At 47.9% G+C, this 25,469-nt stretch overlaps 1 protein-coding gene across 1 annotated transcript; it reads right to left on the bottom strand.

Moving 5' to 3' along the window:
- Positions 1-7,820: 7,820 nt before the first annotated feature.
- Positions 7,821-10,051, bottom strand: LOC142365467 (uncharacterized). The gene is given in 4 exon segments (XM_075446295.1): positions 7,821-8,213; positions 8,215-8,613; positions 8,616-8,837; positions 9,776-10,051. Coding segments are annotated over 4 exon segments (1,290 nt in total).
- Between the last annotated feature and the right edge of the window lie 15,418 nt (positions 10,052-25,469).

Raw genomic sequence — 25,469 nt, forward strand, 5'->3', positions numbered from 1 at the left:
TTAAATTTTGTTATACGCATTTATTGTGTTAGTTAGTTGCCGGTAAAAATGTTTCTGTCTTTGATCAGATGGCTGTGATTTTTGAATCCTTACTTGCACTATGTTTTCCCTGTAGTGCTGTTCATCATCGCGGGGAAAAGGATCAGGATGATGATTTTGCTGTACTGTATGATGTCGACTTATGATATGATAACATCACTGTGCATGAAATTAGGCTTGTATTTGCATGCAGCACTGCGGTCATTTCCATACCTCGGATCCTATGTCTTAGAATTTGTTAATAATCAAACCCAGACTGTGGGGAAAACCGGAGGGGATACCTCCCCCCACTCTTTCGCCCCCCCCTCTCTCCTTCAGGCTAGTCCTAACGGCTTTTGAGAATTTCGAGTACCCCTGGGACGCTCAGGCCAGCACTCTCCTTTTGTTCTGCCTCCTGAATGGGTTGCAGGTTTTGTTTAGGGTTAAACAAGTAGTTAAGAACATCGTGCAGAGACCTGCCCCGGGGCTGGATAGCTCTGAGTGGCTGGGTGTGTGGGACAGCATGGGCAGATGTCTAGAGCAGTGGGCACCCCCGGTGTTTTTGAAACTCACCCCTGAACAAGTACAGAATCTGGACAAACTAGTAAAATATCTGCAAAAAGTGTGCTGCCACCCTGGGAACTCCAGAGAGACACAAATCACCGCAATGTGCTGGGGTCTGGCCCATGCCTACCAAGCTCCCTGTTCAACACTGTTCAGTGCCCTAAAAGGGAAAGGGGGGGAAGCGAAGCGGCAGGCACTGCGACTGGCGCTGCCCCCCCAGCCGGCCCTGCAGCCCCTCCAGCCCAGCAGGCAGTCACAGCCCCCTCGACCGGCACCACGGCTGCCGCTGCCACAGCCGCAGGGTCTGCCTCGGTTTCCCCAGCGGGCACGGCAGCTGCTCCAGCCCCAGCTCCAGCTGCAGGCATCGCGGCTGAGCCCAATGACCAACCTGTGCCGGTAGCAGTCGCCCCTGTAAAACTAAAGAAAGACGCAAAGAGAGCAGATCGCTCCGAGAGGGATAACAATGAGCCAGGGTCATCACGGGAGATAGAGACAGAGATCATCACCCGGTCCCTGTCCCTGGGCGAGCTGCGAGACATGCGGAAAGATTTCAGCTGCCACCGAGGTGAGCACATTGTCACCTGGCTGCTGCGGTGCTGGGATAACGGGGCCAGCAGCTTGGAATTAGAGGGCAAGGAAGCCAAGCAGCTGGGATCCCTGGCCAGGGAAGGGGGCATTGACAAGGCCTTTGGGAAAAAGGAACAAGTCCTCAGCCTCTGGAGGAGACTTCTGTCAGGTGTGAGGGAGAGGTACCCCTTCAGTGACGATTTTGTATGCTATCCTGGCAAGTGGACCAATACGGAAAGGGGTATTCAGTACTTGAGGGAATTAGCTGTGCGGGAGCTGGTTTACTATGACACAGACGATGAGCAGGTACCCACAGACCCAGATGAAGTCCAGTGCACACCATCTATGTGGAGGAAGTTTGTGCGGAGCGCACCATCCTCATATGCCAAATCACTGGCAGTAGTAGACTGGAAAGGTAAAGAGGTACCAACAGCGGATGAGGTGGCTGTCAGACTGCGGCAATATGAGGAAAGTCTCTCTTCCTCCCTTGTCTCAACTGTGGAGAAACTGGCCCGGGAGGTGCGGCAAATCAAAGAGAATATACCCTACTCCCCACCTGTACGGGCTAGTGTCTCAGCTATTACAGGCAAGCGTTTCTCTGCTCAGGAGAGGGAATAGAGAGGCTATACACCACGGGGCACCCTGTGGTTTTACCTGCATGACCACGGAGAGGACATGAGGAAGTGGGATGGAAAACCCACCTCAAGTCTAGAGGCACGAGTGCATGAGTTGCGAGGTAAAACAATCACCAAAGGGGATTCTATTAGGAAAAATGCCGCTCCAGTTTCCAGCAGCCAGCTCTCCAGACCAGGTAGACTGTATGATCTTGATTCCGATCCTCTGGAGGGGACCTCCAAGTCATTCTTACAGCAGGTGAGCAGCAAATTCTCTGACCAGGATTAGAGGGGCCCTGCCTCCAGCCAGGTGGAGGAAAGGGACAACCGTGTCTATTGGACGGTGTGGATTCGGTGGCCTGGCACGTCAGATCCACAAGAGTATAAAGCTCTAGTGGACACTGGTGCACAGTGTACTTTAATGCCATCAGAGTTCAAAGGGTCAGAGTCCATTTGCATTTCGGGAGTGACAGGGGGGTCCCAAGAGCTGAGTGTATTGGAGGCTGAAGTGAGCCTCACTGGGCAGGAGTGGCAGAAGCACCCCATTGTAACTGGCCCCGAGGCTCCATGCATCCTTGGTATAGACTATCTCAGGAGAGGGTATTTCAAGGACCCAAAGGGGGTATCGGTGGGCTTTTGGCATAGCTGCTTTGGAGACGGAAGAAATTAAACAGCTGTCCATTTTGCCTGGTCTCTCGGAGGATCCTTCCATTGTGGGGTTGCTGAGGGTGGAAGAACAACAGGTGCCAATTGCAACCACAACGGTGCACCGGCAACAATATCGCACTAACCGATACTCCCTTATCCCCATTCATCAGCTGATCCACCAGCTGGAGAGTCAAGGAGTGATCAGCAAAACTCGCTCACCCTTTAATAGTCCCATATGGCCAGTGAGAAAATCTACTGGAGAGTGGAGACTGACAATAGACTACCGTGGCCTGAATGAAGTCACACCACCGCTGAGTGCTGCCGTGCCAGACATGCTAGAACTTCAAGATCAGCTGGAGTCAAAGGCAGCCAAGTGGTATGCTACAACTGACATCGCTAATGCATTCTTCTCCATCCCTTTGGCAGCAGAGTGCAGGCCACAGTTTGCTTTCACCTGGAGGGGCGTCCAGTACACCTGGAATTGACTGCCCCAGGGGTGGAAACACACAGTCCCACCATTTGCCATGGCCTAATCCAGACTGCCCTGGAAAAGGGTGAAGCTCCAGAACATCTGCAGTACATCAATGACATCATTGTATGGGGTGACACAGTGGAAGAAGTTTTTGAGAAAGGTGAGAAAATAGTTCAGATCCTTCTGAAAGCCGGTTTCGCCATTAAGCGAAGGAAAGTCAAGGGACCTGCGCAAGAGATCCAGTTTTTGGGAATAAAATGGCAGGATGGGTGCCGTCAAATCCCAATGGATGTCATCAACAAAATAGCAGCTATGTCTCCACCAACCAGCAAAAAGGAAGCACAGGCCTTCCTGGGTGTTGTGGCTTTTTGGAGGATGCACATCCCAAATTACAGCCAGATTGAGAGCCCCCTCTGTCAAGTGACCACGAAGAAGAATGATTTTGAATGGGGCCCTGAGCAACGACAGGCATTTGAACAGATTAAACGGGAGATAGTTCATGCCGTAGCCCTTGGTCTAGTCCGGTCAGGGCAAGATGTTAAAAACATGCTCTACACCGCAGCCGGGGAGAATGGCCCAACCTGGAGTCTCTGGCAGAAAGCACCAGGGGAGACTCGAGGTCGACCCCTGGGGTTTTGGAGCCGGGCATACAAAGGATCCAAGGCCCGCTATACTCCCACTGAAAAAGAGATTCTTGCAGCGTATGGAGGCGTTGGAGCTGCTTCAGAAGTGGTCGGCACTGAAGCACAGCTCCTCCTAGCACCGCAATTGCCGGTCCTGGGCTGGATGTTCAAAGAGAGGGTCCCCTTTACGCATCATGCCACCGATGCTACGTGGAGTACGTGGGTCGCGCTGATCACCCAGCGCGCCCGAATGGGAAACCCCAGTCGCCCAGGAATTCTGGAGGTAATCATGGACTGGCCAGAAGGCAAAGATTTTGGAGTATCACCAGAGGAGGAGGTGACACGTGCTGAAGAGGCCCCACTGTATAACCAGCTGCCAGAAGATAAGAAACAGTATGCCCTGTTCACGGATGGATCCTGTCGCATTGTGGGGAAGCAGCGGAGGTGGAAGGCTGCTGTATGGAGCCCTACACGACAAGTCGTGGAAACTGCAGCGGGAGAAGGTGAGTCCAGCCAGTTTGCAGAGGTGAAAGCCATCCAGCTGGCTTTAGACATTGCCAGTCGAGAAAAGTGGCCAGTGCTCTACCTTTACACCGACTCTTGGATGGTGGCCAATGCCTTGTGGGGGTGGCTGCAGCAATGGAAGAAGAACAACTGGCAGCACAGAGGCAAACCTATCTGAGCTGCCCCATTGTGGCAAGATATTGCTGCCCATCTGGAGCAGTTGGTTGTAAAAGTCTGTCACGTGGACCCCCATGTCCCTAAGAGTCGGGCCACTGAAGAACATCAAAACAACCAGCAGGGGGATCAGACTGCCAAGATTGAAGTGGCTCAGGTGGATCTGGACTGGCAACATAAGGGTGAACTCTTTATAGCTCGGTGGGCCCATGACACCTCGGGCCACCAAGAAAGAAACGCGACATACCGATGGGCTCGTGACCGAGGGGTGGACTTGACCATGGACACCATCGCACAGGTTATCCATGAATGTGAAACATGCGCTGCAATCAAGCAAGCCAAGCGGGTAAAGCCTCAGTGGTATGGAGGACAATGGCTAAAATATAAATATGGGGAGGCTTGGCAGATTGACTGCATCACATTCCCACAAACCCGCCAAGGCAAGCGCTATGTGCTCACAGTGGTGGAGGCCACCACCGGATGGCTGGAAACCTACCCTGTGCCCCATGCCACCACCCGGAATACCATCCTGGGCCTGGAAAAACAAGTCCTGTGGCGACATGGCACTCCCGAAAGAACTGAGTCGGACAACGGGACTCACTTTCGCAACAGCCTCATAGACACCTGGGCCAAAGAACACGGTATCGAGTGGGTGTATCACATCCCCTACCATGCACCAGCCTCTGGAAAGATCGAACGGTACAATGGGCTGCTAAAAACCACTTTGAGGGCAATGGGGGGTGGGACTTTCAAAAACTGGGATACTCATTTAGCAAAGGCCACCTGGTTGGTTAACACCAGAGGGTCCACCAATCGGGCTGGTCCTGCCCAGTCAAAACCTCAGCGCCCCGTAGAAGGGGATAAAGTCCCTGTAGTGCACATGCGGAACATGTTAGGGAAGACAGTTTGGGTTAGTCCTGCCTCGGGCAAAGCCAAGCCCGTCCGCGGGATTGCTTTTGCTCAAGGACCTGGGTGTACCTGGTGGGTAATGCGGAAGGATGGGGAAGTCCGATGTGTACCTCATGGGGATTTGATTTTGGGGGAGAATAGTCCATAAATAAATAAATTGTATAAAGTTAATTGTTAAATAACCCTGTCACTGTCTGTTATCACTGTTATTATTGTTATGTGTTGTACCAGTAGTATCATAGTAAGAATCGTCCAGATTAAAGAAGGATGGACTTTTTGATGAAAACCTAGCAGAGCACAGCAGTGATAGGACTGGACCTGGTTTTCAACAACTGGCACCCAACATCTTCATCGAGATCAACGTCTCCAACCTGCAGACTGTGGCCACGGGCCACACCAGATACATCAGCCATGAGCTCTGGATGCAGCAAGTGACCGCCCATCACCACACATCACCTCTCCTGCCACGGAAGACTGTTAAGGCAGATGGAGCCCTAAGTCATGGATTAAATGAACTCAACGGACACTTTAGAGTGATGATCCATAGACTAAGGGAATGATATCTGGAGACAGGAGAAGTGGTGGTGATCAACTGGACAATGGGGGACCTGGGCATGATGTAGATGGTATGGAATAAGGGGTGGATAATGTCCTGGGTTTGGCCAGGGCAGGGTTAATTTTCACCGGACTCCAGGAAGGGGCACAGCCAGGCGGGCTGACCCCACCTGGCCAAACAGAGCAGGGTATTCCATACCATGTGCCATCATGCTGGGTTCCGGTGGGGGGGAGTGGCGCGGCAGGAACTCTCTCGCGGCTCGGGAGGGCTCAGCGGTGGTGCGGTCTGGGACAGCGGGTCTGTGGGGTCGTGCGGTCTGTTCTGTGTATTCCCCTTATCTGTACTGTTGTTGTTGCTGTTCCCTTTGTTTGCTGTTCTGTTAAACTGCCCTTATCCCGACCCACCAGTTTCTGTCTGTTTTCTGGGGAGGGGCGGCCGCGTGGCGCTTTTGTTGCCGGCGGCAGCCAAACCAGAACAGAGGCCCTTTGGGCCACCCCGTCAGGGGGTGGGGTTTCTGTAAAACTGCTTTGGTCACTTTAAATGGGTCCCAAAGGAATATGAGTTGCTGTTGGATAGTTCGTTCAGCCTCTCTCAGAGCCAGACTATCTACAAATAGGCCCTTTTCCTAAGTTGTGCATCTTTTTCCAGCATCTTTGAAACTACGTGAATAGAATCCGATGGGCCAAATGGGCCCCTCTGGCCCCTTCTGCCACAAATGAATCAAGAGCCCAGTTCGGGCAAACCCCCATTTGATTTGGACTGGGTCCACTGGATGGATAGGTCTAAGGGCTTGGTAGGCATTTGCCTCAAATACCAACAGTCATAACGCCTCATCGTGGACCTGGGTCCACTCCCATTGGGCCTTTTTCCACAGTAAACCATACAAAGGTCTAGCAATAATCGAAAGGTTAGGGATATGTTTTCTCCAGAAGACGAGTAGTCCTAATGCATGTTGTAGCTCTTTCTTTGATTTTGGCATTTTAATTAGGTCGAGGGAGGACAGAGTATCAGGGGGGATACAAGTCATTCCCCCCCTCCACCAGATTCCCAAAAATTTCACTTCACTAGAAGGGGCTTGTATCTTTTCGGGCAGAACCGTCAATCCTGTACGTTCTAAATGGGTAATAAAGTCCCGCTGCGCCTCCTTAACTTCCTCTATCTGACTCCCTCCCACAAGCATATCATCTATATACTGATAAACCTTCACCCCCGCTTGTATGGGGATCGCTTCTAATTCCTGCGCTAGAGCATGGTGAGCTAATGTGGGGGAGTGCTTATAGCCCTGGGGAAGCCGCGTGAAAGTGTCCTGCTGTCCTTCCCAGGTGAAAGCAAAATGGCTCTGATCTTCAGGTTGAAGGGGAACCATAAAGAACATATCCTTAACATCAATAGTTGCCAGAATCGAGTGCGTGTGCTCCTGAATGGTGCTAATGAGCTCGGCAATGTTGGGCACAGCAGCAGTTAACGGTCCCGTATTAGCATTCAAACGGCGGTAATCGACCGTTAACTGCCACTTTCCATTAGGTTTTCGCACCGGCCAGACCGGGGAGTTGTAAGGCGAGTGGGTGGGAACTCCCACTCCTTGTTCCCGCAGCTCTGCCAGCACCAGGGCTGTGCCCGCCCTGGCTCCCAACGGCAGCGGGTAGGGTTTCACATTCGTTAATTTAGAAGGGGGGAGGGCAGGCGGCGCTTGCAGCAGACGCACCTCCGCGCTGGGGGTTTGAGCCAATTGTGTAATTTGGGGGGCACCGAAGGACCACGAATTTCCCTGGGTATCACGCCACTGTTTACCCTTTAAAACATCCATGCCTAAAAGGTTCATTTGGAAAGGTCCCACAGCTACCATGGTGTCCACGGGGTCTTCCTCCCCCGGCAGCCATAATGTCACTGGAGTCATGGGCACTGTCTGGGTTTTCCCCAAGGCATTTAAAACTGTCAGGCTTTTGGACGGGACCGAAATTCCACACCGTTCCGCCTCGACCCGGCTTAGCACAGTAATTTGTGCTCCGGTATCAACCAAAAAGGTTACCGATCTCCTCTTTGGCCCTACTGCCACCGTAATCAATAAATCCCCTTTGTTATTGCAGGTGAGTTGTCTTACAAACATCCACCCTCCGCCTCCCCCCTCACCCTGGGGGGGCGGAGGGTTTAGTTTCCCACCATCTTCTTCCCTATTTCGTTCCCCCCCCCAGATCCACCAAGGGTGGGGCACTAGGACCTGGCCCAAAAGCGATTTCTCGCCCTGACCATCTTTGCACAAGCTGTCCTAGCTTCTTGGTCGGGAGTCCATCCATGAGGTCCCGGGGAATGCCCTTCTGAAGCCCTAACTGCCAGATCCTCTGCCGATTCAGGGGCTTTTCTTTCCCGGCCAGATCCGGGCTTCTCCCCGAGAAAGACGACTGTTTAGTCACTCGCTCTGCGGCTCGCACGGCTCTGGTTTCAGCCCTTGAATACGGCCGGTTAACAGGTCCGTATTTCCTCCCATAGTTAATCAGCTCTTGGGCTATCTCCCCCCACGTCCACACTTTCCTCCCTGGCCACCGACGGTCGGGGGTCGCCCCCCCCCTCCAGGGCAGCCGCGATTCTCTCCTCGCTGGGGGTGTTTTGAATCCTCCCCTGCAGCTGGATCCCTATGGGTTTCAGGGAATCGGGAAGCCCCCGTATTAGGGGAGTCATTCTTTCGGGGTCTGCCGGCAGCAGCATCGGGGAGCTCAGATTAGGCTTGAGCTCCCGATCATACATCATCTGAAGACAAGCCGCTTTCTGCACGCTTTCCAATAACTGATCTGTCGTGCCCGTTACGGCCAGGGGATCCCCCCTCTCCAGCAGGTTCAACCCCCCCGCCCAATACGCAGCCCTCTGAGTCAGCGACCACGGGGCTCGGCGATCGCCGGTGGTTAAGAACACGCCCGGGCCCCAGTACCCTTCCGCTTCCCTTTCCGACAACAAGATCCCGTCCCCCCCCCCGACAGGGACACCCTCCAGACATATTCGGTCTCCGATTCTCTCGCGGTTCTCGCAAAATCTTTTCGCAGCTTTGCCAATTTGGTTGCCGCAAAAGGGATTTCTTTAGTAATAACCTGGGGACAATTATCACCGTCGTCTTCATATACGTATTCCGTTTTAACCAACGGGTACATGTGGGGGGGGCTGCTGCCTGCGGTCTCTTTTGCTCCCTTCAAGTCCCCCTGGGAACAGATCGGTCGTATCCCTTTCTCTGCCCGCGCTACTTCTGTTTCCGCCAAGGAGTCTGCATCCCTCAGGAGCTGATTCCTTAACTCCTCCTTCAATATTACGTTTTGGCACTGATTCGAAGATCCGGTAGGAAAAACCTAACAGTACAATGTATACTGTTAAGCAGGTATTCTTTATTGCGGTGCTGGGCACACGGGGGATTTCTCCTCCAAACGTGTGCACCAGACACCCTGTTGCTTCAGGTTAAATGCAATCACACATGCAAATATTCATTATATTTCTAGGAACTAATTAGCATATGTAAATATCTTTCACGCATGTCTGTTAGCATCTTTGGGTGGTCTTCGGGGGTCCCAAGATGAAGGCCCACCCTCTTCATCACGCTGTTCACCGACTGACATTTGTTTATGCGCAAACTCAGTTCTAGGATCACGTATATCATGTCCTTCAGGGTGTTTTGCTCCGGTCTTGTTGCTCTCTTGGTGCCTCCTTATCTCTGTAGCTTAGTGCATTTGCCCTCCCAAGGCCCAGCTGTCTGGAGTAGAATTATTTAGGAGTCTCTTTTATCCCACAATTATCCCAATTATTTGCTGAGAACCAAGACCACTTTTGTTTCACTTAATTATTTTGTCTAACGCCTAAGTGATAGCTTGTGCCCATGTCCATCCACTACATTCCTTAATGAGAAAACAGGGATTAGTGTAACAGTTACATCGTTAGATCACTATGCATGCAGGAATGCAAGTTACAGTACTAAAGACTACTAAAAACTAGAAAATATTAAGGCTTCTTTGTTATAGTTTCACATTTCTTACAATCCCCTCTATCAGCACCTCTCCTCCTCCAGCAGCCGTTTACTTTCCCGCAACTGTTCCTGCAGCGTTTCTATCGCCGCTTGCAGAGAATCTACCACCGCCTCAGCCTGACTAGACCTCTGGTTCCTTTCCTCCACCGCAGCAGCCAAACTCGCTCCTAACACCGCACAGATGATCGCTTTTCCCTTCCCCCTCTTAACTCTGGCTTCTTTTTGCAACACTTTCATTCTGTCTACCACACTCTGTAACCGAAACCAATGGTCCCTCGCCCAGCCTTGCCCCTGCAGCGAGGGACGAGCTCGGTGAACCTCTAGAAAGTCGTACAGTCTCTCTGTTTCCTCAGCCCGCACAGACACACAATCACATGTGTCGGCTGCCTGCTGGGCGGCCATTTTCCTACAAAGGGGATGTCGTCCCAGGAGGGCCACGTTTTGAAATCCGAGCTTCCCCTATACGCTCCCGGGAGGCCAAAACGTAATCTAAAGCACAAAATTCCCACAAAGTTCCTACAAAAGTTCCTACAAAGGGGATATCGTCCTGAGAGGGTCACACCTTAAAGTCCAAGTTTCCCCTATGCACTCCCAGGAGGCCAAACCGTAAACTAATATACAAAGTTCCCACAAAGTTCCTTCCTACAAAGGGGATATCTTCCTGAGAGGGTCACACCTTAAAGTCCAAGTTTCCCCCACTCACTCCCAGGAGGCCAAACCATATACTAAGACACAAGTCCGTGATAAGAGCAGTACAAAAGGAAAGGAGAAACTGCCATTCACGCCTTCCTCACACTTCCTTCGCCCTCATTCACAGGCAATCACAGAGTGCACCGCAACAAGGAGGCACAGCACTCTAGTCTCCAGGGATCCTGTCCCTGACGCCAATAAAAATGTCCCGATCCGATACTGGGGAGGTTTCGATGCGATCCCAGGAGACGAGATTAAGACGCAAATGCAGTCATATGCCGTGCAACCTTGTAAACTTTATTTTCGGTGAACCAGGACTCAGAGGTCTGGCAGGGACGGCAGCGGGGGGGGGAAGAAGACGAGACAGAAAAAAAAAGGGTAAATTCGGAAAAACCCCAGGGGGCGAGGAAAACAAGTGCGGGGGGGAGAGGATCAGTTACTACCACTGTAACCAAGGTGATGGAATTAGTTAATCATAAAACACGAACAATGCTGCTATATGTCCCTTGTACAGCCCTGCCCATCTGGACGTTAGGTCTGGGAACAGAGGGTTTAGTCCCTAGGTAATCATTAATGTTAAACAATAATGGTGAAGGGGGATTTTTAATAGAAGTAGCGTTACCAAATGGTTGCAGGTGTATTTGTGGTACCTATCTATTGTGTGAATTAACTGAAGCAAAAAGTCATACATCTCCCCCCAAAGAAGTTAGTTTTAATTAAAACCAGCAGGTGCCTAGAACTGGTCAAGACGACCCGTACCGCAGGGACAAGAGCCAGAAGAGGACTGAGTTTGCGCAGAAACTGTGATGAAGAGGATAAGCCTTCATCTTGGGACCCCAGACGACCACCACTAGGAGGCACTGCGCAAGCGCGGGTGGGAGGAGTGTATGAAAATGGACTGATTTGACTATGAAAGAAAGGGCTTATGTAATCAGATGAATATGTATATTTTGATCTATATAAACTGCACGGAAAGGGTATGGGGTATGCACGTTCGTCGGAATTATCCCCCGTGCATCCGACGTCGCAATAAAGAATGCCTGCCTTTTAACACTACATTGGTGTTACGAGGTTTTATTCCCGGATTTTCGGTGACAGTTTCTGGCGACCCAGATGGGACCCTGCTTGTGAATACCGACGGATCCGCGGGATCACGGGACCTCCAGCCGGCATCGAGGGATTCTCGAGGAGAACCTCTGATCCCCGGACCGAAGGATTCCAAGTAAGTCCCCTGGAATTTAATTAAGGCATTCTTTAGGTATAATATACGCCTGTTTGTAAATCGCAGTGAAAACCTCGTAGAGATGGGCTAAAAGGTACCTTTGTGGAAAGTCTCTGCTCGGTGAAAGCCGGTGGAGCGGGGCCCAAGGGGGAGGTCTTCAACAGGGGGTTGAAGTCTCCAAGATCTCAGCAGGGGGCTGGGATCCCAAAGGGAGCTCCAACAAGGGTTGGGGTCCCTCTGATTAGTGTTTGTGATATAGTGCACAATCACTACCACTGGTCATTTGAAGGATGGGCACCTTTCCGAGTAAAAGACCCATCCCAAGGGGCACGCCTTTGGGATGTATTTTAAAGCACTGGAAAGAGCTGGGGGGGGACCCTTTAACTCGGAAACAGTTAATTGAGTATTGTAATCATCGGTGGCCGTTATATACTCTGGATGACGGGGAGAAGTGGCCGGAGGATGGGACACTGCGTTATAATACCATTTTGCAATTAATGTTGTTTTGTAATGGGAAGGTAAATAGGAAGAAATGACATATGTAGATTTGTTTTTCTCGTTGAGAAATCATCCAGAATGGCAAAGGCAGTGTGGGATACATCCGCGCGGTTCTATGGTAATGGCTTTAAAGAAAGGAAACTGTGAAAAGGGTTCAAAGAAATGTTGTGTCGCTTGTAGTGTTGGCAAAGAGTGTTTGAAATATGAGCCTGAGGAGAATGATGTTGAATTAATGGTTGCACCTTGTCGGAGATGGGGAGGTGATGAGGAGGACCGAAAATCTGAGACAGACAGTCCTTCTGTTTCTCCTATGTCGGGGGGCAGGAAGATTTAGCCTGGTTTCGGGAAGGACACGGGGAAGGACGGGGGGGGGGGGGGGGGTAGCAGAATCGGCTTCTCCCCTCCAAGCCCCTCTCTGAGAAGCTAGGGAATGAGGAAGTAAAATTTTTAATAAATACAAGGACCACTTATTTGGTATTAAACACATGTAAAGCGAAATGTAGTCATAAATCTGTAGATGTTGTTGGTGCGACAGGGTAAAAAGAAAATTAACCTTTCTTAGAGCTGTTGAAATTTAGATTGAGAAAACAGTGGGTAACTCACCAGTTTCTATATATGCCTGAATGTCCATTGCCTTTGTTAGGACGAGATTTATTAAGCAAATTAGAGACACAAATAACTTAAAAAAAAAAAAATGAAGAAATTGAATTATTGATACCAGAATCAAAAGCCGTAGAGGCAAGGGTGTTTATGTTACAGGATTCTTTTAAGGAGGAACAAATTCCAGAAGAGGTGGAAAACGCAGTAATCCCCTTGGTTTGGGCAAATGAAGTGCCGGGACAGTCCAAATTAGCAGAACCGGTAAAAGTGACCTTAAAACCTGGATCCAAACCGGTAAGACAAAAACAATATCCTATTAAGGGGGAGGCTCGAAAAGGATTGGACGGGTTAATCACGAAATTTTTGGAATGTGGACTTTTGGTAGAATGCGAGTCAGAATATAACACACCTATGTTACCGGTAAAGAAACCTGGGGGACGGGAATATCGACTAGTCCAGGATCTAAGAGCTATAAATCAAATAGTTCAAGATATACACCCAGTAGTGGCCAATCCCTATACTTTATTGACATCCCTGAAAGAGGAGCATAAATGATTTACTGTACTAGATTTAAAGGATGCCTTCTTTTGCATACCTCTGGATGCACAAAGTCAAAGCATATTTGCTTTTGAATGGGAGAGCCCTGCAACAGGATGAAAGATGCAACTGACATGGACTGTACTTCCACAAGGATTTAAAAATAGCCCCACAATATTTGGAAAACTGTTTGTCCATGAGAGGCAACACCTGGCCCTTGGAGTGCTGGCACAACGTCTGGGATCCTGGAAGCAGCCAGTAGGATACTTCTTTAAACAACTTGACAACAGCAGGATGATGTGGAACTGAAAACCACAACCATCGTAAATCCAGCAATGTTTCTGTCAACAAAAAAATCCAACAGAAAATCTAGAACATGACTGCCTGCTAACTGTTGAACAAGTCTATTCTAGCAGACCGGACCTGAGGGATGAGCCTCTGGAGAACCCTGATCTGGAGTTGTTCACGGATGGAAACAGCTTTGTGAAAGAAGGAAGACGAATGGCCGGATATGCTGTTGTCACCACGACCGAGGTACTGGAGTCAGGAACGCTACCTGCAAATACCTCGGCACAGAAAGCAGAACTGGTGGCATTAAGGCAAGCCTTGCGAATGGCAGAAGGAAAAAGGGTAAATATATGGACTGACTCTAAATATGCATTTGGTGTAATTCATGCTCATGGAGCCATCTGGAAAGAAAGAGGACTGCTCTCAGCCCAAGGTTCATCGATAAAACATAAAGAAGAAATCCTTCAGCTCCTCGAAGAGGCGCAAAAACCAAAGGAAGTGGCAGTGATGCACTGCAAGGCTCATCAATTTGGTCGGACAGCTGTAAACATAGGTAATCGATTGGCAGACAAATCAGCAAAGGAGGCTGCTGAACAAGGTATCTTTGCACTAGTACCAGTAAAACAAATAAAAATCTCGAATCTGAAACCATAATATAGTAAATTGGATGAGCAATTGGCAGAACAATTAAAGGCATCACAAAATACAGAAGGGTGGTGGGTAACGCCAGAAAAGCAGGTAATTGTAACCCCGCAGGTTATGTTAGAACTTGCGAAAGAAAAACATACGCAGACACATTGGGGTGTAGATGCTATGGCCTCAAGCCTAAAATCATCTGTGGTGTGTGTAGGAATGACAAGAGTAGTTAAATCCATAATAGCTAAGTGTCCAATTTGTCTCAAAAATAATCCTTTAAATCGGAAAAGGGCACCCCTAGGGGTAACAAAACAGGGTAACATTCCAGGAGATTACTGGCAAGTTGATTTTTCTGAACTGCCCAGGCAGAATGGATTCAGGTATCTATTAGTATTAATTGATACTTTTTCTGGATGGCCGGAAGCCTTTCCTTGTCGCACCAACAAAGCGAGAGAAGTAGTTAAAATATTGTTGAAAGAAATAATACTAAGGTTTGGGGTATTGATTGGCATGTCTTCCGATAGGAGACCACATTTTGTAGCAGAAATAGTTCAACAAGTAAGTAAAATTTTAAGAATAAATTGGGATTTACATACCCCCTGGAGGCCACAATCAAGTGGGAGAATTGAAAGAATGAACCAAACATTAAAAAGACAAGTAAAATTTGTCAAGAAGTGTCTTTAAAATTGCCACAAGCTTTACCATTAGCACTTCTGAGAATCAGAATCCAACCAAGATCTAAAGATGGTGTAAGTCCATACGAAATTTTGTATGGCAAACCTTATCAGACTCCTTTAATCCCAGGGGATATAAAAATAGCAGGGGAAACAGATTTAAAAATGTATTTGATTTCTTTAGGAAAAACACTTGAAGCACTCCGAAAATACATTGTGCTGACCAGATCGCTTGCTTTGGATACACCTGTGCATCAGTATCAACCAGGTGATTTCATGTACATAAAGACTTGGAACTCTGAACCACTGCAGGAGAAGTGGAAAGGACCTTTTCAGGTACTGTTAACAACTTACACTGTGATCAAAGTAGAAGGGGTGGAACCGTGGATACACTACACTTGAGTGAAGAAGGCCCCTTCGTGGAGAGTCATCAATAGAGATGCAGAGACTGCAAAACTGACTTTGAAATATATCTAAAAAGAGTAGTTACTGCTGTAAAATGCGAGGAGACTGTATCTCGATCTGGAAACTGATGATAATAGGAGCACTGTTCAGTGTATTAGAAGTAAGAACAGAAAACGTTGATTCACTGCCAATAAAAGCAGAACAATTAATATGCCTCCCAAGGAGGACTCCAGAAGAAAATTTGATAATCGGGCTTATAGAAGAATTTGCAAATTTACAAAATGTGACCCAAATAACTGCATGTCTTCCAATCCCAAGGGTGGTAGGAGAATCAGTCCCATGGGGAAATTCAACAAGACATGCAAGAAAATTGGCTTGATAAAATTTTTAACGGATTAGAGTGGAATATTAGCTCTTGGGTCAAATCTTTAATCGGTACCGGACTGCTTTTACTGGTAGTAGTTTTAATAATATTGCTTATATATTATTGTCTGAAAAAAAAACTCACTAGCAGAACAGCTTTTAATCGAATGATTATTCAAGCTATTGCAAGAAGACAAAACCTTAGTGAGTTGGTTGTTACACTTCCACCACCCTATGCTGAAACAAGTGGACTATAAGTGTAGTGTTGTGATTCTGAAAAATATATTATAATATTTAATCATTATATGATTATGAAAAATTTAATTATGGAAGTATTGAAAAGATAATTATTTCAAAACTTCCAAAAGGGGGAAATGTAACCAAGGTGATGGAATTAGTTAATCATAAAACACGAACAATGCTGCTATATGTCCCTTGTACAGCCCTGCCCATCTGGACGTTAGGTCTGGGAACAGAGGGTTTAGTCCCTAGGTAATCATTAATGTTAAACAATAATGGTGAAGGGGGATTTTTAATAGAAGTAGCGTTACCAAATGGTTGCAGGTGTATTTGTGGTACCTATCTATTGTGTGAATTAACTGAAGCAAAAAGTCATACATCTCCCCCCCAAAGAAGTTAGTTTTAATTAAAACCAGCAGGTGCCTAGAACTGGTCAAGACGACCCGTGCCGCAGGGACAAGAGCCAGAAGAGGACTGAGTTTGCGCAGAAACTGTGATGAAGAGGATAAGCCTTCATCTTGGGACCCCCGACGACCACCACTAGGAGGCACTGCGCAAGCGCGGGTGGGAGGAGTGTATGAAAATGGACTGATTTGACTATGAAAGAAAGGGCTTATGTAATCAGATGAATATGTATATTTTGATCTATATAAACTGCACGGAAAGGGTATGGGGTATGCACGTTCGTCGGAATTATCCCCCGTGCATCCGACGTCGCAATAAAGAATGCCTGCCTTTTAACACTACATTGGTGTTACGAGGTTTTATTCCCGGATTTTCGGTGACACCACCACGGATTCGACGATGTCCAGCGATGTCCGGTTGGCTCAGTCTCTGTGCAGGCGTGGAGGCCTCGGCGAGGGCGGAGCCCAGCAGCGAGGCGGCGAGGAGGAGAGCAAGAGGGCGGTGAGGAGCATGTGCTACCCTTTTATAGGGGCATTTGCGCATGCGCAGAGCATGTCCGCACACATGCAGTTCCTGCCATGCGTGCTGCCCACTTAGACAAGTCCGTTCTTGCCCGCCCACGCGCTGCTCTGTGCGCAAGCGCTTTCCTGAAGGTTGTTGTGGCGGTTTCTTTCCAGAGGCCAGCAAGAGATGACAATGGCAATGTTGAGACAAAACCAGTTTGTAGTGGTCTTCTACATGACCCCACACCGGAGCAGATGTATGCCTGAAGGAGGCTGTGACCCCATGGGGAGCCCGCGCTGGAGCAGGCTCCTGCCAGGACCTGCAGACCTGTGGAGAGAGAGAAGCCCACGCTGGAGCAGGTTTGCTGGCAGGGCCTGTGACCCCGTGGGGGACCCAAAATGGAGCAGCCTGTTCCTGAAGGACTGCACCCCGTGGGAGGGATCCATGCTGGGGCAGTTCGTGAAGAGCTGCAGCCCGTGGAAAGGTCTCACATTGGAGAAGTTTGTGGAGAACTGTCTCCCGTGAGAGGGACTCCACACTGGAGCAGGGAACAGAGTGTGAGGAGTCTTTGCCCTGAAGAGGAAGGAGCAGCAGAGACAACAGGGGATGAACTGACCACAACTCCCATTCTTGTCCCCCTGTGCCGCTCAGGGGGAGGAGGTAGAAAAACGGGAATTAAACCTGGGAAGAAGGGAGGGGTGGGGGGAAGGTGTTTTAAGATTTAGTTTTATTTTTCATTATACTACTTTGATTTGATTGTTGATGAATTAAACTTTTTTTTTTCTCCCCAAGTTCAATCTGTTTTGTCCGTGACGGTAATTGGTGAGTGATCTCTCCCTGTCCTTATATCAACACACGAGCCTTTCATCATATTTCTTCTCCCCTGTCCAGCTGAGGAGGGGGAGTGATAGAGCGGCTTTGGTGGGCACTTGGCATTTATCCAGACTAAACCAAAACATACAATGAACTTTTAGCTTTTAGGCTTAATAGGGCAGAGTAGAGGTGAGAGGGAACCTCCCTCAACCTGCTGGCCATACTCCTCTTAATGCACCCCAGGAGGCCATTGGCCTTCTTGGCAACCAGGGCACACTACTGGCTCATGGTCAACTTGTCGTCCACCAGGACTCCCAGGTCCCTCTCCACAGAGGTGCTTTCTAGCAGTTCAGCCCCGTGCCTGTACTGGTGCATGGGGTTGTTCCTCCCCAGGTGCAGCAAGTGTTAGCAAAAATGCAAAAGACTCTAACATAACTAACACTTTAAGGCATAAAGAAAAGTCAGTGCTTTCATTCTCAGACTCTCCAAGCATGATGGATTTTTTTCTGAGGAAGCAAGGGGAGGATCTCTTGTTGAATTTTTAGAATTGCAGTGTCTTTACAGGCCAGAAAACTGAAAAGATAAAACTAATTTTTAGGCATGGAACGCAGGAGGACCAGCATGGGTCAGTAAGGACCTCCTGGTCAAACTCAAGTGTAAGAAGGAAATGCACAGGCAGTGGAACCAGGGACATGTATCCTGGGTAGAATATAGGAACACTGCCCGGATGTGTAGAGATGGGATCAGGAAAGCTAAGGCACAGCTGGAGCTGAATTTGGCTAGGGATGCAAATAATAAGAAGGGCTTCTACTGGTACATTGGTCAGAAAAGGAAGACAAAAGAAATTGTACCCCCCCCCCCCAAGAAATGAGACAGGAGATCTGATGACAACTGACATGGAGAAGGCTGAGGTACTCCACAACTTTTTTGCCTCAGCTTTCCCTGTCAATTGCTCTTCCCACATTTTTTGAGTCCCTGAATCTTGGGACAGGGACTGGGGGAATTAAGTCCCTCCCATCACAGGGGAAGATCAGGTTCGAGACCACCTGAGGAACCTGAACATACACAAGTCCTTGGGAACTGACAAGATGCATCCCAAGGACCTGAGGGAATTGTCTGATGCAGTTGCCAAACTACTCTCCATCATATTTGAAAAGTCATGGCAGTCAGGTGAAGCCCCCAGTGACTTCAGAAAAGGGAAATATCCCACCCATTTTTAAAAATAGTAAAAAGAAGGATCCTGGGAACTACCAACCAGTCAGCCTCACCTTTGTGCCTGGTAAGATCATGGAGCAGATCTTCCTGGAAGACATGTCAAGACATATGGAAGGCAGGGAGGTGACTAGAGACAGCCAACATGGCTTCACCAAGGGCAAATCGTGCCTGGCCAATCTAGTGGCCTTCTATGATGGAGGGACTGCATCAGTGGACAAGGGAAGAGCTATGGGTGTCGTCTACCTGGACTTCTGTAAGGTCTTTGATACGGTCCCCTACAACATCCTTGTCACTAAATTGGGGAGATATGGGTTTGATGGATGGACTATTAGATGGATAAGATCAGTAACAAGTAGGCCTGTGTGAACCTCATGAAATTCAACAAGGCCAAGTGCAAGGGCCTGCACCTGGGTCGGGGCAACCCCTGCTGTCAATACAGGCTGGGGGATGAAGAGATTGAGAGCAGCCCTGCCAAGGACTTGGGGGAACTGGTGGATGAAAAGCTGGACATGAGCCACCAATGTGCGCTTGCAGCCCAGAAGGCCAACCGTGTCCTGGGCTGCATCAAGAGAAGCGTAGCCAGCAGGTTGATGGAGGTGATTCTCCCCCTCTACTCCACTCTGGTGAGACCCCGCTTGGAGTACTGTGTCCAGCTCTGGGGTCTTCAGTACAAGAAAGACATGGACCTGTTGGAGCAGGTCTAGAGGAGGGCCACAAAAATGATCAGACGGATGGAACACCTTCTTCTATGAAGAAAGGCTGAGAGAGTTTGGGTTGTTCAGCCTGGAGAAGAGAAGGCTCTGGGGAGACCTTATTGCAGCCTTTCAGTGTATAAAGGGAGCTTATAAGAAAGACAGAGAAAGACTTTTTACCAAGGCCTGTAGTGACAGAACAAGGGGCAATGCTTTTAAAGTGAAACAGGGTAGGTTTAGATTGGACATAAGGAAGACATCCTTTACTATGAGGGTGGTGAGACACTGGAACAGGTTGCCCAGAGAAGATGTGGATGCCCCATTACTGGAAGCGTTCAAGGTCAGGTTGGACGGGGATTTTTGAGTAACCTGACCTAGTGGAAGAAGTCCCTGGCCCATGGCAGAGGATCAGACCTAGATGACCTTTAAAGGTCCCTTCCAACCAAAATCATTGTATAATTCTATGATTTTTACGATTCAAGCCTCAAACTTGTACAAGTTTTACTTTAGGATGAAGCCTACAAATACCTTTTTGTGTTCTTCATATTCTATTTTGCTTACCAACAATGCTTTTTCAAGGTCTGCTTGAAACATTTCAGATGTCAGCTAAAGAAACAAAAATAACATGTTCTTTCCGATTTGTTTAGAAAAGGAGAAAGAGATACCAAACCACTAAAATCATATTAAAATTTCAGTTTCAATCAACATATCACTACAGTTGTCAGAAAGCTTCACTGGTGTGACATATGACAGTATTAACTAATATACCTATTCATATCATAAGTAATAAAATATCTTCAGGAAACTGTGTGGTGTAAGTGTACAATAAGTTGTGCACATCTTAATGTCAATACAATTACCATCTTTAAGTTTTGTTTATATGAGATTTCTTTAAAATCATTATTTTTAGTCTTGAAGGTCTGAAACATGAAAAATAGAGGATGCTAAAGGATGAAAAGTGTCATTGTAAAAGGATCACTAGGAAGCCCAAGAGCTCTTTGCTTATACACTGGTGGGGATGACAGGGGGAGAGGGGTGCATGTCCAATAGGAAAGCTCTGAGCACACCTAACACTGTTAAGCAATTGAGATCCACGTACAAAGTTCTTAGAGTGACTTTCTCAAGACTCTAAGATTCAAAGTAATGTAACTGATACTGCCTTTAACGCATTTGACACAAATATGAGTACTAGCTCTCTCTTTTCCTCCCCCTCCACATTTGCCTTAGTCTTAAAAAGCTATACACAGACTCTATAAAATTTATATTCCTAAAATAGTGGTAGTAATGTAATAAGCCTGTACATGATCAACAAGTGATAAGGGCTCCTCAACGTGAAGCTTCCTTCTCCCACAGCAGAACCTCACCACTAAATGTCTAAGATACTTGACTTCGGTAGGGTAATCCCTGAGTACACATATATATATATACCATGCAACATCCCCCAATAAAAATAATGCAGCTTTAGATAGATAAAATGGCACAGATGCAAATCTCCCTACAGTCTTATGCTCTTGGCACGCTCATAGGAAGAGATGAGCTTGGAGCATTTCAAGCTGAGAATGAACATGCCAAATTTTATTTCAAGTCATTTAACAACTAGATCACATAGAACCTTCACACAATTCCGACAACAAGATTGCGGACAACAAAACAAGTTATTACTAAAACTGTTGATGACAATATTAAATAGATATAACAAAGCATAGCAGATATAAAAAGTTCATGGTGCCTTGTTGTAGGTATCCTGACCAGAAGACCACCGTACATTGAGGAGTTAGTGATCCACATAACAGTTAACCTGAGTAGACCCAGCCCTGTGTTGTATATAGGACTTGGCCTTCAGGCTTGTGTTGTGTTACGCATAGCCCTTGGCTGCAGGATAACCTCAGCCACCTCATTCTAACAGAGGAGCCTGCAGGCATCTCCCACTTGGTACCAGTAATTATGCCACCTGCATGGCTTTGCCTTTATCTAAGGAGTGCAGCAAGAATTGTTTTCTTGTAAGAAAATCCTGTACTAGCTTCAATGACCAAAAGGGGTGAAACCTAGGAATCTGTTCTATGGACAGGGTCTGCACAGCCTGCTGTGCTTGGATCAGAGGCCTGCTCGATGCCGTGCCACCTGGGGTTCCCACTACCTAAGGGATGTAAGATTATCTATGCTATTCTCATCTTGCAGTGTTAGTTCTAATAAAAAGCATTTTAAAGTGATACCTTAGAGACTGAGTGCCTTTCTGACAGGGATCAGAACAGACCAACACCTCCTGGTGCAAATCATTTGGTGTGGTTGGCAGATCCCAGTGAGAAATGACTTTCTGTAGAAAGAACAACAAGTAGGAGAGAAACCTTGAGCCTGACTGGCCCCACACACAGCCATGGAGCAACCCGCTGTTTACAAACAGAGAAGGACTGGTGAGAGATGTGGTGGTTGGAGGCCGTCTTGGGCTTAGTGACCATGAAATGATAGAGTTCTCGGTTGGTGGTGAAGAGGGGGGCCAGCAAAACCACCACCATGGACTTTCGGAGGGCAGACTTTGGCCTGTTCAGGACGCTGGTCAAGAGGGTCCCTTGGGAGACATTCCTGAAGGGCAAAGGGGTCCAGGCAGGCTGGACATTCTTCAAGGAGGAAGTCTTAAAGGCACAGGAGCAGGCTGTCCCCATGTGCTGCAAGACGAACCGGCAGGGAATACGACCAGCCTGGCTGAACAGGGAGCTTTTTCTGGGACTCAGGAAAAAAAAGGAGGGTCTACCACCTATGGCAGAAAGGGCAGACGACTCAAGAGGAGTACAGGGGTCTGGTTAGGTCATGCAGAGAGGAAATTAGAAAGGCAAAAGCCCAGCTTGAACTCAGGCTGGCCACTGTTGTAAGGGACAACAAAAAATATTCTTACAAATACATCAACATCAAAAAGGGAGAATCTCCATCCCTTAATGGATGCGGGAGGGCAACATTGCCACCAAGGATGAGGAAAAGGCGGAGGTACTTAATGCCTTCTTTGCCTCAGTCTTTAACAGTCAGACTAGATATTCTCAGGGTATTCAGACCCCAGTGCTGGAAGATAGGGAAGGTGAGCAGAATAAACCTCCCATAATCCAGGAGGAAGCAGTTAACGACCTGCTATGCCACCTGGACACTTACAAGTCTATGGGGCCGGATGGGATCCACACAAGAGCGCTGAGAGAGCTGGCAGAGGAGCTGGCCAAGCCTCTCTCCATCATCTATCAGCAGTCCTGGCTGACAGGGGAGGTCCCAGATGACTGGAGGCTTGCCAGTGTAACACCCATCTACAAGAAGGGCCAGAAGGAGGATCTGGGGAACTACAGGCCTGTCAGCCTGACCTCGGTGCTGGGCAAGATTATGGAGCGATTCATCTTGAGTGCGCTCACTGGGTGCCGAATTTCAGAATCCGTGAAAGGACGGGAACGACTCTCACACGCATTGATACGATGCACAGTCGGATTCCTTTATTATTCTGCTTGAGTGGTTATATACATTTTCCATATCTGTACACGCAATTACGCTTATTCGGATAGGCTACAGACATAAAACACACGCTGTTCACACGCCCCACATTCCCTTATAATTGGTAACTATGCACTAATGCCAATAGCAACAGACTGCCTCCACGTCCTTGAACACATCTTGTTTTTGCTAACCCACAACATGTGCACTATCAGAACTTTCTCAATGGCTGTACTTAGCTGTCTTTTCCAGCGACCTGTTCAATTATGCTGTTTTGCTTAAGCGGCCTAGTCGTGCTAATTCTCAAGCTACATCGACCCCAACATCTCCCCCTTTTTCTTTTCAAAAAAAAGCTAAGCTATCTTATCATTGCCTTAAAAACATTTGCTCAATTTGTGTTAGTTGCATCACAAAAATTTTCTTCACAGTTACCTCTAGTGCCTTTTGTGTTATGCATATTATACACGGGACCAACATAATCACTGCCATAATCATTACAGCAATAAGCAATAACATTTTGATTAGTGACATTAACCAGCCAGAAATTCCCCATCTGTTTCCTGCTGCATGAAATGCTTCTGCAGCCCCAATAAATCAGAATGCAGATACAATAGTCTAAAGTCAAAAACCAGGAAAACTTACCAAACCAGAAGATGCAAAGGCAGTTACTTAGTCCAGACAAATCCATTGGATCACAAAAACCAAATCAGTCCATCAGGTCACGTAAATACAAACACCATAACATAAAATCACACATTTATGGTCGTGACCACACACACACGCACACACACACACAGAGGCACACCAAGTTTTCAACATAAATCCAAATATTACAAAGACTTATGAACAGACAGCAGGCAGGCAACAAAAAGTAATACTGGAAGAATGCCTTTGTCTTATTAATAGTCCCTGCTCAGAACTTTTTGGTCCAGTGATCAGAGGTTCTCCCCAAGAATCCCTCGGTGCCGGCTGGAGGTCTTGCGATCCCTGGGACCATTGATGTTCAAGAGCAGGGTCCTACCTGGGCACCCAAACTCTACTACCAGAAAGGAGCAAAATAATTCACTCTCCAAAACTTAACCCCGGAGCCCTAGAAAGCAGGCACTCATATTGACACTCATCAGATAGTACAGATAACAGCTATACATCGTCAGGATGTAGCATCTTTGTTAACCGGGCCCACTGTCTTTTTATCACCTCCCCTTCTTCTTCCGTGTTCATTCAAGATGGGTTTGATCCATTTTGCCGGCATCCACTCCGTCTGTCCATTATCTGTAGAAATACAAGCATATCCCCTCCCCCAAGTGAGTAGTCGTACTGGACCTTCCCAAACCCCTTTATCCGGGCGGAATACCGTTACTAACACCACATCATTGTCATAGACATTTTTGTTTTTTCCCTTGTGCCGTACAGCTGGGGGGTCACTATGACCTCCTCTAACATTCAACCAATTCAGGACAAAAAGGGTTTTGTGTAGACAGTCTATCGGGGATTGCTCTCCCCCCTTTTTTAAAATATTTAAATGATCTTTTAGTAAGCGATGGGAATGCTCAACAACAGCTTGACCGGTGGAGTTGTATGGGATGCCCCATACATGCTTAACACCCCACCGCTGAAGGAAACGGGCCACCACCTGAGACCTGTAGGCTGGGCCATTATCAGTTTTAATTTGTTCAGGTACTCCCAACACAGCAAAGGCTTGCGCCCAATGTCGTTGGGTTGCTTTGGCATTGGTAGAAGTAGCTGCTGTGGCCCAGATGGCCGCCGAACATGTATTGACAGAGACATGGATGTGCTTCAAACGCCCAAACTGGGGGAACTCGGTCACATCGGTTTGCCAAAGTTGTCTGGGCTGTAGACCTCGAGGATTTACACCACCATCCTGTATAGGAGTGAGTCTCGCACAGTCAGGGCAGGCTGCAACAATAGCACGAGCATCTGCTTTAGATAATGAAAACTGTCGTTGCAGCACCGCCGCAGACTGATGGAAAAAATCATGCGCTGCTCGTGCAGCATCAAAGCTCATGGACAGTTGTACGGGAGTGGCCGTCACTAGTTGGTCCGCACGTTGGTTACCTTGTTAGGCCCCCAGGAATGGAAGTATGACTTCTAATATGAGCTACAAATAGTGGTTCTTGCCACTGTTGAAGCATGTGCCATAACTGAGTTATGGCACTGAACAGCAAATGGGTTTTGTATCTTACCAATAAATGCAAAATGTAACCTTTGTACGATACCAACAACATATAGGGAGTCAATCACAATATTAAGAGGTTGTTGAGGCCACCGTTTCAATACTTCCACTACTGCTAAAAGTTCTAAAATTTGAGCAGATCCTTCCGCCACAAGGCTGTGCGAGTACCAGTAGCCATGTAGTTGCCACACAAACCCAGCACGCTTTGATTTGCTGCTCGCATCCGTAAACACTGTCAATGCGTCTAGTGGGCAATCAGTCACAATATTCTGTGGCAACAGCCGTAAACATGTCTTAAACAATGGGTGACGCGGGTAGTGATTATCTATTACAAACGGTTGGTTCAATACAGCCGCTGCAAATTCATCATTGGTTTGACAAA

Source organism: Opisthocomus hoazin, chromosome W (genome assembly GCF_030867145.1).
Source record: "Opisthocomus hoazin isolate bOpiHoa1 chromosome W, bOpiHoa1.hap1, whole genome shotgun sequence".
NCBI classification, from domain to species: domain Eukaryota; kingdom Metazoa; phylum Chordata; class Aves; order Opisthocomiformes; family Opisthocomidae; genus Opisthocomus; species Opisthocomus hoazin.